At 43.2% G+C, this 15,525-nt stretch overlaps 1 protein-coding gene across 1 annotated transcript in view; it reads right to left on the reverse strand.

The window, feature by feature from the left end:
• Positions 1–15,525, reverse strand: part of NFX1 (nuclear transcription factor, X-box binding 1) — a 195,243-nt gene that overhangs the window by 19,929 nt on the left and 159,789 nt on the right. The window contains exons 19-21 of the mRNA XM_050938134.1: positions 14,161–14,202; positions 12,827–12,925; positions 7,556–7,622 (exon numbers count right to left, since the gene is read on the reverse strand). Coding sequence (XP_050794091.1) covers positions 7,556–7,622; positions 12,827–12,925; positions 14,161–14,202 — 208 coding nt within the window. The remainder of the gene's footprint in view (positions 1–7,555; positions 7,623–12,826; positions 12,926–14,160; positions 14,203–15,525) is intronic.

The following is a 15,525-nucleotide window of genomic DNA, read 5'->3' on the forward strand; positions in this document are numbered from 1 at the left end:
ACATGAAAGTACACGTCCTGGAGATCCAGGGCCGCGTACCAGTCCCCTGGGTCCAGGGAGGGGATAATAGAGGCTAGAAACCTGTTCAGGTAGCGTAGGTCCAGAACAGGCCTGAGACCCCCTTTTGCCTTCAGAATGAGGAGGTACCAGGAGAAGAACCCTTTGCCCCGGAACGACACCTGGACCCTTTCTATCGCTCCTAGGTGGAGCAACTGGTCCACCTCCTGACAAAGGAGACAGACGTGTTCTGGGTCCCCTGGAGCAATCATGGATGGTGGGTGGTTTGGCAGGGGTGAGGCATGTAACACGTAACCCTTGGAGATGGTACTGAGAACCCATTGGTCTGAAGTTATGCAGGACCATGCCCTGAGGAAGGCAGACAATCAGTTGTAAAACACAAACTTTATTAACTGGGGGGTCTCCCTGGTAACAGGCTGGGTGCCTCCCTGCCGACAGTCAAAACCGCCTCTTCTCCTGCCTCTTTCCATTAGAGTGCCTAGGCTATGGGTCAGAGAGGGACTAGTGCTGAGACCGATGCTTCTGGTCTCCGGGCCTTTTACACAGGGGCTCATATCTGCTCCTCGCAGGTTGAACCACCGAGAGCAATTTCGCCTTGTCCTTAGCTGGAGGGACATAGAGACCCAGAGTCTGCAGGGTGGTCCAGGAATCCTTCATCCCATGCAGTCGTCTGAGCTGCGAAAACTGCCTTGCCATCAAATGGGAGGTTCTGCATCAGCGATTGCGCCTCCACGGACAGACCAGATAGCAGGAACCACGACGCACTACGCATGGAGATGGCCGAAGCCACTGAGTGGGCCGCCGTGTCCACCGTATCGGACACTGCTTTGCCGCCACTGACCCCTCTTCTACCAAAGCCTTGAAGTCCTTCCTGTCCTGGTCCAGAAGGAGGGGCTCAAATCTAGGCAGGGACTCCCACAGATTGAAATTATACCTGTTGAGTAGGGTCTGGTGGTTGGCTACACGAAACCAGAAGCTGGCCAACGAATAAATTTTTCTACCAGAAGAATCCAGCCTCCTGGTGTCATTTTTTGGTGTGGGGGCGGGCTGACCCTGGTGCTCCCTGTGGTTTACCAATTCCACAATGAGCGAGCTGGGGGCCAGGTGTGAATACAAGTATTCACGGTCCTTCGTCAGCACAAAGTATTTCCTCTTGGCCTGTGTCTGATCAGGAGTTAGGAGGTTTGGGGGGAATCCGGGCCCGCCCTCTACTGTGGGTTCCAGCCCAGCCCTGTGGATTGCAGCTGTCTATAGTGCCTCTTGTAACAGCTGCATGACAGCTACAACTCCCTGGACTACTTCCCCATGGCCTCCTCCAAACATCTTCTTTATCCTCACCTTCATCCTGGTGTCTGATAACGCTTGTACTCCTTAGTCCTCCAGCAGCACACCCTCTCACTCTCAGCTCCTTGTGCCTCTTGCTCCCAGCTCCTCATACGCACTTCCTCTCCTCTGGCTCCCCCTCACCTGACTGGAGTGAGCTCCTTTTTAAATCCAGGTGCCCTGATTAGCCTGCTTTGATTGACTGCAGGTGATCTAATCAGCCTGTCTGCCTTAATTGGTTCTAACAGATTCCTGATTACTCTAGTGCAGCCCCTGCTCTGGTCACTCAGGGAACAGAAAACTACTCATCCAGTGACCTGTATATTTGCCCTCTACCAGACTCCTGTACCCCACTGGTCTGGGTCTGTCACATAAGGGAATCGGACGGTCCCCCCATCTCCTCGGCCACTATGGTGTCGTCTGGTGCAAGGGAGAATGCCCGCGTGGAGTCAGGTGCCTGTCGGTGTCGGTGCGTGGGTACCAAGGTCAGAGTTCAGGCGCAGATCCGCCGACCCATGACCCGCTGACTTGTCTCGTGGGAGGCTGGAGGAGACCGACAGAGCTCGGGCCTCCACCTGGACTGGCACCGATGGGTACAGTGCCCACTGGCACCAGTGTCCCTTGCCACTGGTTCGGCTGAACATGGGACAGCAATACGTGTCCCAGTGGAATGGCGCATGCCGAGGGTGGGTGGGCGTGCCTAGAGGCCGAGGTCTCTGAGGAATGCTCAGTGCTACGGGATCGGTAGGAGCGGCATCTGTGTTGTTGTCTCCCTTGGGATCGGGATCTTGATGATGAAGAATGGTACCCATGCGACGAACTGCTTCGGTATGTGTGGCGCTGACGCCCTGCTCGGCACCAAGACCACGAGGATCCTCTTGTGCGGCGCCCAGATGAGCGGGAGCTGGAATGGGAACAATGACACCTGTCACGTTGAGAACAACTCTGGTACCCATGTGTGGAAGGAGAGCGAACTTGGTGCCTCTCTCTACGCCTCCACTCGCTAAGCAGGTGGTGTGGAGGGTCCCCGCAACTCCCGTCCCGGCAACAGCCCGGACAGTCTGATGGGTGTTGACAGAGGCCAGAAGCTGACAGAAGAACGGCCGCTACACACCGAGTGGTGCAGGGAGGGGTCTTTGGAGTGGGAACTGTGGCTGTTTGCAGACATCTGGTGAGCACCCAGTGGGGGCTTACCCTGTGACCTAGGGCCCATGTCTGACTGAGTACTTGGGACGGCCAGGGACATAATGTCCGTTGCAGACTGCATCGCCTCTGGCGTCGATGGCAATCATACTGGTGGGGATGCCTGGGTCAATGGCACTGTGCTGCTCCGCTGCACATGAGTCAGAGCCTTAGAGTCTGGGGGGGATCGAGGGCTGCTCAGCGCGGGACCAGCCTCTCCCTTGTCCTTATCACGGCATCGTTGTGAGGACGCGCTCTTCCCTCGCTTTTTGGCAGGAGAGCGGCGCTGACTGGTCAACGGAGCCTTGCTATATACCAATGATGCGGCGGCTGGTGCTGAATCCAATCTGCGCACCGGCGTCGGGGTCAACGCCGACTCCATCAGGAGAGCTCGAAGCCTGAAGTCCCTCTCCTTCTTGGTCCTTGGCTTGAACGACCGACAGATCTTGCAATGGTCGCTAATATGAGACTCACCCAGGCAGTGAAGGCACTCTGCATGAGGATCGCTTTTGGGCATAGAACACCGACAACTGGTATCTGTAGGGTGTCACAAGGCACTCCCACGCCATCAGGTAGGAGTTGACAAATGCTTTTTCATTGGATCACATTCCTTCGACACAATGTTTAGCATAGTAGAGTGGAGAGGCAAAGATCCTTTGGTTTTAAAAGGAAGAGGGATTCTCAATCATTTCTAACAGCTGAGGCTTTGTAACTTTGCACCTGTCCTCTGGGTAGGTTCTCTTTGCTGTGAGAATGCTTAAGCATGTGTGTACCCTGGGCTGATTATTTTGATAAAGGAGCTCTAAATCCTCCTCCAACTGTAAATCTCAATGTTGGGCTCATCCTCCAATAAGGCACTGGCCCCAAAATGGGGGTGAGGAAGGTTGAATGCTAAACAGAGGGGGGGTCAACTGTTTTGCTGTCAGAAGGGCCAACTGTCACATTAGAATCCTTACTAATACCTGCTGGCTCTGATTTAGTGGTCATATATAACACATTCAACTTTGGTGGAAATATCTACAACTTTTTCCACTAAAAATGAAAGTATTCTTTTTAAACTTAAAAACTACACTTACTAATCCGGAAAATGAGATTCATATTCTTATAGAGCCCACCAAAGGCTGGCACTACCCCATAAAGAACAGTTACTCATACTTTTCATAACTGTTCATTGGAGGTGTGTTGCATATGTCCATTACACTAGGTGTACATGTGTCCTGTGCACTGATGCTGAAGAGTTTTCCCTAGTGGTGCTCATAGGGATGGCCATGCCAGCACCCCGTGCTCCTCCTGCTCCAAGCTGAGGATATAAAGGATATAAAGCTGCCTCGCCCACTCTTCTGTTCCTTCGCACTGGATCATTATATGAAAGACTCTGATGCCTTGGGTAAGAGGGTGGGGAGATTGTGTAATGAACAAACACAACACATCTCAAAGGAAATGGGTTACAAAAAGTTGAGTATCCACTTTTTCTTCACGTAACTGCATATGTACATTATACTTGGTGACTGTGAAGAGGATTCCAATGTATGAGGGACTAGAAGTCTCATCAGAATACAGAGTGAAGAGCTGCTTTCCCTACACTAGCATCTTCCTTTGATGTAACTGCATAACATCTAACAAAAGTGTGGGACTGTGAACCATGTTGCTACCCTGCAAATGTCCACAATTTGGACATTACTAACAAATGCTGTGATGCTGAGTGAGCTCTGGTTGAACACACAGACAACTGTTTCTGAGGGTTAATATCCTCAGCGTTGTAACACATGACGATGCAGCTGGTGATCCACTTATACAGTTGTGCCATTACAGGATTGTCCTTCATTCGTTCTGCATAGGAAACAAAATAGTTGGGAGGAGACCTGTAAGTGTTTTGTTCTATCTGCATAAAAGGCCAGGGCTCAAACATCCAGAGTGTATACCTTTTGTTTGTCCTTATCAATGTGCTTGTCCTTGAAGAAAACAGTGTGCATAACTAGAGCATGTAGCAGTCCTACTCTAGTCACAGACCCGATGGCTACTAAACAGGCCATCTTTGCTGAAGAGTGTAATCACAAGCAGGAAGCTAACAGTTTGACAGAGGATCGATAAGAGCTGATAACACTAAATTCAAATCCCATTATGGGACTGGGTCTCTCACAGGTGGGAACTGTCTAGCTAGGCCTTTTAAGAATCTGCCAATGAATGAATTAGAGAAAACAGAAACACAAGGGTAAGAACGCTAAGATTGTGGCCAGGTGCACCTTCACAGAGCTGACCACCAAACCAGACTAGATGTAAGAAATAGTCCAAGATATTTTGAATTGTGGCCTATGTACAGGGCACACCATAGCTAGTTCCCAGATAGAGAACTGCTTCCACTTGCTCAAGTAAGTAACCCTTGTGGAGATTTTCCGACTATTAAGTGGTACATCCTGGACTGCTTCCAACAGTGTGTCTTCTCTGGGTCAAGCATTGAGAAACCAGGACCTGAGGTTCAGGAGCAACACCCTGCCAGGATCTTGTGATATCAGATTCTTGAGCAGCAGCAGGAGAGGCTCATTTGCTGATCGCATATGTGAAGGTCCAAATACCATGACTCATTGGCCTAGTCTAGTGTAATAAATATCACTTCGCCTCTGTCTTACTTCAGCTTGGTGATGATCTGAAGGTCATAAAGCAGGTTCTTCTCCTAAGGAAAAAGTAACATTTAGGAGATGGACCCTGGGTTTGCAACCATATGACTTTCCATCAGGAGAAACTGAAAATGGGATGAGAGTCAACACTGCTTCCTTGTTGCCAACAAGGCTAACGGCATATTGGGCTGCATCAGTAGAAGCATTGCCAGCAGATCGAGATAAGTTATTATTCCCATCTGTTTGACACTGGTGATGCCATATCTGGAGTACTGTGTCCAGTTTTGGGCCCCCCACTACAGAAAGGATGTGGACAAATTGGAGAGAGTCCAGGGGAGGGCAACGAAAATGATTAGGGGACTGGAGCACATGACTTATGAGGAGAGGCTGAGGGAACTGGGCTTATTTAGTCTGCAGAAGAGAAGAGTGAGGGGGGATTTGATAGCAAATACTTCAAATACTTGAAGGAGGGTTCCAAAGAGGATGGAGCTAGGCTGTTTGCCGTGATGAAAAAACAAGCCGGAATGGTCTCAAGTTGCAAAGGGGGAGAACTAGATTGGATATTAGGAAAAAATATTTCACTAGGAGGGTGGTGAAGCATTAGAATGGGTTACCTAGGGAGGCTGTGGAATCTCCATCCTTAGAGGTTTTTAAGACCCAGTATGACAAAGCCCTGGCTGGGATGATTTAGTTGGGGTTCGTCCTGCTTTGAGCAGGAGGTCGGACTAGATGACCTCTTGAGGTCTCTTCCAACCGTAATCTTCTATGATTCCAAGGCCAGAAGGGACCATTGTAATCATCTAGTCTGATCTTCTTTATAACACAGGCCATAGAACCTCCCCAAAATGATCTCTAGCTTTTAGAAAATAATTCCTAGCTTTCAGAAACACATCCAGTCTTGATTTAAAAATTATCAGTGATGGGGAATCCATCACAAAGCTTGGTAAATTGTTTTAATGGTTACTCACTCTCACTGTTAAGAATTCAAGCCTTAGGGCATATCTACACTTACCTCTGCAGCAATCGATCCAGCAGGGGTCGATTTATCACATCTAATGAAGACATGATGAATTGGCCGCTGAGCGCTCTCCCGTCGACTCCGGTGCTCCACCGGAGTGAGAGGCGCAGGTGGAGTCGATGGGGGAGCATCAGCAGTCGACTTATCATAGTGAAGACACCATCGTAAGTAGATCTAAGTATGTCGACTTAGAAGTAGATCTAAGTTATGAAGTTGCATAACTTAGATCGAACCCCTTCCCCCTCCCCCTCAGTGTAGATCAGGCCATATTTTTAGTCTGAATTTGTCTAGCTCCAACCATTTTATCATGTTATATCTTTCTCTGATAGACTGAAGAGCCCATTATTAAATATTTGTTCCTCGGGCGCAATCGCTCAGAGAATTTCAGTAACAGCAGATAGGGCATTTTCAGAGAGACTGAACTAAAGATACTCATTTGTCTCCACTACACTATTCATCTTCTTTTGGCATACAAACAATAAACATTCTGTTAAATATTATTATTTTCCAAATGTCAAGTAAAGATGAGAAAAATATCACCAAAATGTTTCAGAATTCAGAAAAAAGGCTTTACATACTGAAACAAATAAACTATTAGATTACTTTCATTAAATTTAGCATTAGGAAATAACATACAGTTCAATATTGCAAATAAGCAACATGAAATATATTTGAATTTTGATAAAAAATTGCTGAAAGCAAAATTCAGTTGTAACCACGAAAAACAAAGTCAAAGAGTCTAATACTCATATTTATTGAAATGAAGATATACAATTATTACCTGATTATTTCTCTCTCTCCCTCTCAAAAATTATATTAAAAATCATGGATTTTTAAATCCAGAAGCAACCATTATGATAATGTAGTCCAGGGGTCCTCAACCCGGTGCTCGCAGGTGTCATGGCGCCCATGGGGGCATCTAAATGTGCCTGCATCCTGGCTGGTGATTGAGCATCTGCTGAAATGCTGCCAAAATTTGGGGGCATTTCGGCGGATACTTGACTGCTGCCACGGTCCTTCGTCTAGCACGTGCCAGACGAAAAGATTGGGGACCACTGATGTAGTCTGGCCTCCTGCATAACAAAAGCCAAAGAATCTCACCCAGTGATCCCTGCATCAAGCTCATAACTTCTAGCTGCACTACAGTATCTTTAAAAAACATATCCAATCTTTATTTAAAAGACTTCAAATGATTGAGAATCCACCACATACCTTGGTAATTTATTCCATAGGTTAATTACTCTCACTGTTAAAAATTTGCACTTTATTTCTAGCTTGAATGTGTCTAAAATTCAATGGTTGGAAGTTGAAGCAATGGTGTCATTAACATCGACTCCAATAAACGCACTATTTCTTTGAAATGAACATGCTGTATAAAGCAAATTCTTTGGCCACCAACCTTATTTACAGCTTCCACGAGTGTTCTCATTTCCTTCTCAATATCACTGACAAACTTTAAATCTTTCCTGAAATAATAAAGAATTATAATTCACCTAGTATACAAGGTAAGAGATAAATGCAGCATTTACCTACCACGTATGTACATTGACAAATGCAATACCACTAAATAAATTAGGAGGGAGAGGGTTAGAGTGAGCAGCCAATCAGCACAGGGCAGAGAATATTCAGCCAGAACTGTAGGAAGTTCTCTGTGTTCGGAGGTATCTGATTTGGTTGCTTCTGCTCTTACAGGCTGAAATGGATGGCTGGCTCTTCTCTTCAGAGGGGCACCACCTGAGTCCTATTCCGCCATAGAGGGAGGGAGGGAGGCCGGGAGGGAGGAAGGGAGAGAGAGAGAGAAGGAGAGTGTGGTGTGGTGTGGTTCCCTTGCACAGTTCTGGGTCCAGGTGACATAATACTGGATGTATTCTGGCTCTCTTTAGACACACTCCACACTGCCTGAGAAACCAGAGAGAGGCCCGCTGAAGGATGTCTCCTTATTTTAGGCTGTCGGTGTCTCTCCTTCCCTCTGACAGGAAGAGGAGCTAAAGTGAATACTGCTCCAGAGAGATCTATTATGGGGGACCCAGTTTTCTAGCACAAGATACAAAAATCTCTGAGTGTAGAGGAATCAGTGCAAACTTATGGCTTGTTCTTTTTGGATTTATCGTGCACTCTATGAGCATAAGTGGGGTAACAAGCAATTAAGTTTTTTTTTCCTGCTCTAATGCCACCTGGGACTCTTTGTGCTCAGGAAAGTAGAGGCTGAGGTAAACCCTGCCTACAACGAGGCTGCATCCTATCTTTGTCCATCAAGCTGAACTCTGTGAAACAGAGCAGGGACTGAAGCCACTGAGTTTTCAGCCAAAGAGAAAGGATGGATCTGCTTCTGTTAAAAAAGGACAACCTTTGGGCAGTACAGCAGTGACGAGGCATATGCACAAGTGGTCAAAATTAAGTTCTCACAACCATCCCTAATTTGGCACTTATTTTTTCAGTGTTTTACTTGAAATCTTAATTGTTTGAATATTATTTTAAAATCTTCATACACACACATTGACTATCCATCACATTTACCAAAATATTAAATTATATTCTTTCCCTTCTTGAAAAAAAAAATCTAAAATGGCATGGTTCAAATAATGTTACTTAAGTGAAATACAATATATGAATTTAAAAGTTATATTAGACCTCCACTCCTTGGGTCAAGCCTTACTTATGTGATTGAGTGTGGAATGTTTCAGAGCTCAAAATTCAAGCTACTAAACTACTTTAATAGCAGCTGATGTGTACTTGCATACTAATGAGGCATAAGAGGAGTTATCTGTCTCAGTCATCCCTTTGTTATGCAAAACAAGACAGACAAATTACATCCCCAAATCTGAAGGAAAGGTGAATAAGTGGATGGGAATCCTAGAACTGTATCCTGTGAAGTCTCAAGTGCTCTCCCAGTGGGAGTCAAGGGCATCTTGCAGGCTTGAGCTACTGTAACCAATATATCTTCTAAGAACAAGAATTGTAATAAGTCATTTTCTTTTTTCCAAGGAAACTCCAGGGTGTCTGTGGAATTATTATTTTAAGTAGGAAGACCAGCAATGGTGCTTACAAATCTCAAACAGTGTAACATCAAATAGCAAGTAATAGTCAGACACGAAACTACAAAAATGTTCTCTCCACCCAACATTATCTACATAAAAGGCTAGAGAATGGGAATATTCATAATATAAAAAGGGGTTTGGGACACTAAAATACCACTGATAGGCCAAACTTGGATTCTTGATATGACAAGCTATAGTTCCTTAAAAGCATAACAGAAAACAATGCAAGTTCCATGCTAATCTCACAAAAAGGAATTGATATGAGGGGTCCAGTTGGCAGAGTAAGTACTTCTTGATCTGCAAAAGGTATACCTAGTATTCAAGGGGAGATTCAATAAAGCAGATCAGTTATTTGGTATTTGGTTTGGGGGTTTAAAACTGGGAATACAAATGAAATGAATACAAAAGGAGATTATAGGAGACAGGAGGGAATTAGGGAGACAGTGGGGGATTGATTTTTTTTTAATGAAAATTTACAAGCAGATGTTTGTATCATATGCACATATACAGTTATGAAAACAATACACTCAATAATAGGACATTTGCCATAAAGGCTTTATACAATCAGATAACCTCTTCATAGAGAATCCTTGGGCATTAAAAGTTTGATCCAAAGCTCACTCAAGTGCATGGAAAGAGTTTCACTCATCTCAACAGGTCAGGGAAAAAAGTTAGTTGGTCTGATGATTTTAGTGATATCCCTTCCCCCCACATATTTACATTTTGGATATGTCAAATTACTACCAGTTTTTTATATCTTTGAATGTTAAAGGATTGAACTAATGTAATAAGAAAAAAAAGCGCTCTTGGAACTAAAAAACCCACACACATTATATCACTTCAAGAACTAATTTTCAGAAACGGCACATTGTGGGCATGCGAGGTAATTCACAAAATTAAAGACAAAATAAGCAAGGAAACAAGGGCAGCACTAACTTATCTATCCTAATAACTTAATAGTTAGGCTGCTGAAGAGAATTGCACCCAGAGGAGCAAGATTATACATTTTATTCACATGTACATCATTTATATTTAATGTCTACAAAAAAAAATCACCATTTAAAATCAGAGAAGGTTAAATTCAATAAATCAGGATCTCAACAAAAATGTGCATCTTTGCTTCTGAAAGTGATATTTTATCTTTTATTTAAAAAAAGTGGAAAAAGTCACAATAGGACTAACTGACTTGGCCTACCTCCAAGACCAACATATTTAAAGGTCTACATGTTATTGGCTACTGTCTTGGAACTATGGGACAAGACTGAAAATCATTTAAACAGTATTATGTTAGGGGGAACTTGATGAATGTTGGAAACTTGTTTGAATTTTGTTTAAGAACTGAACTTTTGCTATATTTCAGATTGTGTCAAAACTGCTCAAAGTTACTTTAATTTTGCGTTACGACTGTTTGGGGGAAAGAGCTACTGGAAAACTCAGAGGATGGCTGTTTTCTTTCTTTCTTACTTATACTTTAAGTGTAAGGAATCACAGGGAATGATGTTTTTGAGATTTTACCAATATACCATAACCAGTCCTAGATTTGACTTTGTCTGATCAGACACTGGCATCTGCCATGTGAGGGTGCACCTTGTCCAACAATGGTTCTGGACACCCAATCCAGCTTTTCCAAACTGACCTCAAATAGATCAAGAGATCCTGCCTATACAAAGAGAGGTCCACAGGTCCATCTGGGAACTCTCAACAATCATATTCACCTTCCTCTGAACCAAAAAGACAATTTAGTCTTTTTTCCTTTTCCCTTCTCCTATCTTCTGTCCGTTTGGTAGGGGGTATTGTCTTGAAAAACAGTTTTGTAAGTAAGATGAGGACGTTTTAGTTGCAACTTATTATTTCAAATGGAGATTAAGAAACAAAGCTGCTTTTGTAAACTTACATTTTTTTCTGCATGCTTAGGTTAATAAACTGCTGAAAAACTTCATTAATTCATCAGTGTTAACAATGAAAAGCTAAACAGATTTTCACACTTCGTTAATATGTAAGTTTTCTATACACACAGTCCAAAATTTTCAAAAAGAGGGGCCTAAATTTAGGCTCCTAATCCCATATTTGAGGTATCTAAGAGAGATTTTCAAAAGCATTTATGTGATTTATGAACGCAAGTCCAAATGATCTGAAAAGGTGCAAACCCTGATGAATGGCTGTAGCCTAGTTGAAGCATTCTTGACTTGTGAAAGTTCAATACATTGGAAGGAATATTGATTGGAAATATGGCAGGTGCTATTGCTTATCAGTTTTGTGCCTCTTTTGTATTGTTCTCACAATAAGGGTATTAATGAGGCCATGGACGTGTTTTTTTTAGCACAGATGAGCATTTTAACTATGAAAGTTTTTAGCAGAAAAAATTCTTATGTAACATCTGGAATTCTATGAACAATTAGAAAATTAAAGAAACATGTATAAAACAATTTAAGACTATGAAATGTGTAAAAAGAACTACTAATGTAAATGTTTGATTTTTTAAAAGTAAATTAAAATTTAAAAAAATCATTTAAAAATGTTTTTCGTATAATATCACTTGAATCCACATAGTCATTGAAATAGGGCAATGTTAAAGTTGTGTGTGGGTGTAGTGTAGGAGATATTACCTTAACTCTAATTCCTGGTTTTCAGAAGTTTAGCAACCCTTTACATGCTGGAAGGGTACAAGGAAGTGCTAGGTAACCTTAACACTGCATTCACAAAGTTTTTTGCAAGTGATTTCCCCATTTTTAAAAAAAATAGTGATAGTGAGAGACACAATCAAGGGCAGCTGCGGGGAAAGGAAGGGTGGCACAGAATGGGGCACCCTGGGAACACCTCTGCTCCACTCAGCTATTAGCTCTGCCCTCTTCCTGGCCCCTCCATGCTCCTACTAGGAATGGAACAGTAGAGAGGCTACGAGGAGTGAACTAGAGGCAAGAAGGGGAAGGAGATCTGGAGCTCCACAGTTCCTACTCAAATCTCGATCTAGAATCTGGGGCTCTTTTTGGAGGGAAGCAGCACATTCATCTCAGATGAATCAGAACACTCCATCTGGATTAATTCAGCTTGAAACAATAGCTCTAAGAGGTGAGAACTGCCCCATTTATCTTGATTTAGTTGAGATTGGTCCTGCTTTGAGCAGGGGGTTGGACTAGATGACCTCCTGAGGTCCCTTCTAACCCTAATCTTCTCTGCTTCTATGATTTCAGTGATTGATCTCATTCCTCCCCCACTCTCAGCACTGTGGCTGTGGCAGGTAGTGAGGGATGCCCAGTCTAAGTTCCCTGCCCCAGTCACAGCAAAGGCACTTGTGGCATGTATGGAGCATGTCCACTGTCAGCTCCCACCCCATAGCAGTGACCTCAAAGGGAGGCAAGCTAACTAATTCATGTGCTTTTGATAATTCTACTAGGTGCCTGTTTGCATATCTGAATCATGGATTTTAAAACACTTTCAAGCATTGTCTCTTAAGTTTGAGCAAAGCTCTCATGTTAACTGTGGTATGACAAGGGTCACCTCATAACAAATTACAAGGGTTAACTTAATAAATATACATAGTCATGTCAGATTATTTAATAAAACCTTAAGACACAGTGACAGCTATGGGGTGCAAAAGTAACAATGTTGTAACCATGTATTCCAACATATACCTTGCATCTTCTTTTAAATTATCACTGTACTTTGATCCTGAAGAACGGATATTAAAAGGGTCAGAATTATCACGGATATGGAGAGCTTCAGCAAAGCGCCTGCAATTTAGAAAACAAAATTTTTAATTTAAAGATGGCTTTTCAACGACAAACTGATCCACTACAGAGAGGGACCAGTGCTACAGATAAACAGCTTTTTGCAGAAAACTCCCTGGCTGATATACAGTAACTCTTCACTTAACGTTGTAGTTATGTTCCTGAAAAATGCGACTTTCAGCAAAACAATGTTAAGCTAATCCAATTTTCCCATAAGAATTAATGTAAATGAGGGGGTTAGGTTCCAGAGAAATTTTTTTCACCAGACAAAAGACTTTATTTTATATATCTATATATCTACACACACAGTATAAGTTTTAAACAAATAATTTAATACTGGTACACAGTGATGACGACTGTGAAGCTTGGTTGAGGTGGAGGAGTCAGGGGGTGGCATATTTCCCTTACTGCTAAATGATGAACTAGCAATTGGCTGAGCCCTCAAGGGTTAACACACTCAGTCTGCAAGGCAGCAGGAATGGAGGGAGATATGTGTATTTCCCATAAGTACACTTCCTTGTTAATTAGATCAGCTTGTTGAGACTGCAGCTACTGCAAGCTCCCTCTGTCCTGAGTCCTGCTCTATGGAAGATGGGATAAGCGGGGTGCAGGAACGGGGGGAGGGGGACACCCTGACATTAGCCCCCTCTTCCTTCCCTCCCTGTGGCAGAGCAAGCAGGAGTCTCTGGAAGCAGCTTCAAGGCAAGAGGGCAGGAGCAGCACATGGCAGTGCGGGGAGGGACACAGCTGAACTGCAGGCAGCTGCTGCATAGGGAACTTAGAGTAGTGGGGAGCTGATAGAGGGCTGCCCGTCCACCCCGGTTCCAAGCCCCCACCAGCTAGCTGCAACGGGCTGCTCTTCCTGCAAGCAGTAGACAAAGCAGGTGGCTGCCAAATAACATTAAAAGGGAGCATTACACAACTTTAAACAAGCATGTTCCCTAATTGATCAGCAACGTAACAATAAAACAATGTTAACCGGGACGACTAAGTGAGGAGTTACTGTATTTGGAGCTATTTCAGTACATTAGAAATAATCTGAGAAGACTTTTGATGGGAAAGGCATAAGATTTTGAACATGTTTCTAAAATTAATAGTTTATTGATCATCTAGTACAGAATGCTAAGGAGATGATCTTGACATTTTATCAGTTCTCTCCTTCACGTGGAAAAATGATCTTTTCCATACAGCTTAGATACATCAAGTTAATACTTTTGTGAAAAAGTACACCAACCCACCTGTTCCTTTCAAAGGCGAAACACTCTTCATTACACTGCAACCTGGATTATCAAAGAAAAAAAAACAACACTAAAACACCTCTGCATGCTTTTACGCAAACTTTCAAATATAATGACCCAATACAATCAATCATGTTTTTATGGCAAGATTATTTGGTTACATTCACACAATTACAAATTGTCAAAGGGTCTGAGTCAATATCCACTAAGAGCAACGGAAAAGTTTTCCTTGACTTCAGTGTATATTGAATCAGGTCCTAAACAATTAGCTCCTGGCTTCTAATCTAAACAAACTTTTACATTTAAACTCTCTCTCTCTCCCTCTGTGCTAAAAAGATTAAGGTTGCAAAGTTAGCGGGCTCAAAATCTAAGAAATGCTAGAATTAAAGTTGACTATGGAATCTTCATTCAGCCTCCTTGTGTGTATTTATTAAGGACATGCTTCTGCAAATCCTACGACAGAGTCCTATCCAATATCACATAGGAAGTCTGTGACCAAGCTAGGAATAGAGTGCAGCTATTGTGCATCTCAGCCTAAAGATTCAACCTAAAGATTCCCTTGGATTCAGTTCAGGGGTAACTGTGAAATTCTACGGTCTATGACATATAGGAGATCAGACTAAAGAATGGTATGTATCTCTCTGCAAAACTAAACTGGTCAATCTCATATGTAAGAGCAGACAAAGTGAGAATAGGACTAATATTGGTGAAAAGATGGCCCTGATGAGCTGCAGAGTCCAGATGTGAGGTGACGAAGTTTCTCAGTGCTCTGTTGAAGTTGTCAAGGTTTTGTGGCTTCAACATTCACAAAGAAAATGAGCTTCATGAATCAGCTCACGATTTGATAATCACCAATGGCCTCTGGCAGGTGGTTACTGGTTTAAATGGTTGTTGCCCTTAATCTAGTATTTGGGTTGGTACTATGGATAAGGAAATTAGCTATTCTATTCCTGTATCATTACCTCCGAAGGTTTAGGCCTGGTACTTTGTTTTGATGATCCATCCTCTGAAACTGATGGATCCAAACCACACTATCAATGGCTTCTTCCTCACAGGTCACATTGAAGGTTTACAGAAGATCTTTGACTGATGAAGCAGTAAGAGGAAGATAAATTCTGTTTGCAGATGTCTTGGCTTGTCTCTGAACCCTCTTCAATTTATCATCGTTCTTGAACTGTAGACATCAGAACTGGACACAGTACTCCAGCAGCAATCACACCAATGTCAAATATAGAGGTAAAATAACCTCTCTACTCCTACTCAAGATTCCCCAGTTTATTCATTCCAGGATTGCGTTAATTTTTTTGGCCATAGCATCACACTGGGAGCTCACATTCAGCTGATTATCCACCATAACCCCCAAAT

This window comes from Gopherus flavomarginatus, chromosome 2, assembly GCF_025201925.1.
Source record: "Gopherus flavomarginatus isolate rGopFla2 chromosome 2, rGopFla2.mat.asm, whole genome shotgun sequence".
NCBI classification, from domain to species: domain Eukaryota; kingdom Metazoa; phylum Chordata; order Testudines; family Testudinidae; genus Gopherus; species Gopherus flavomarginatus.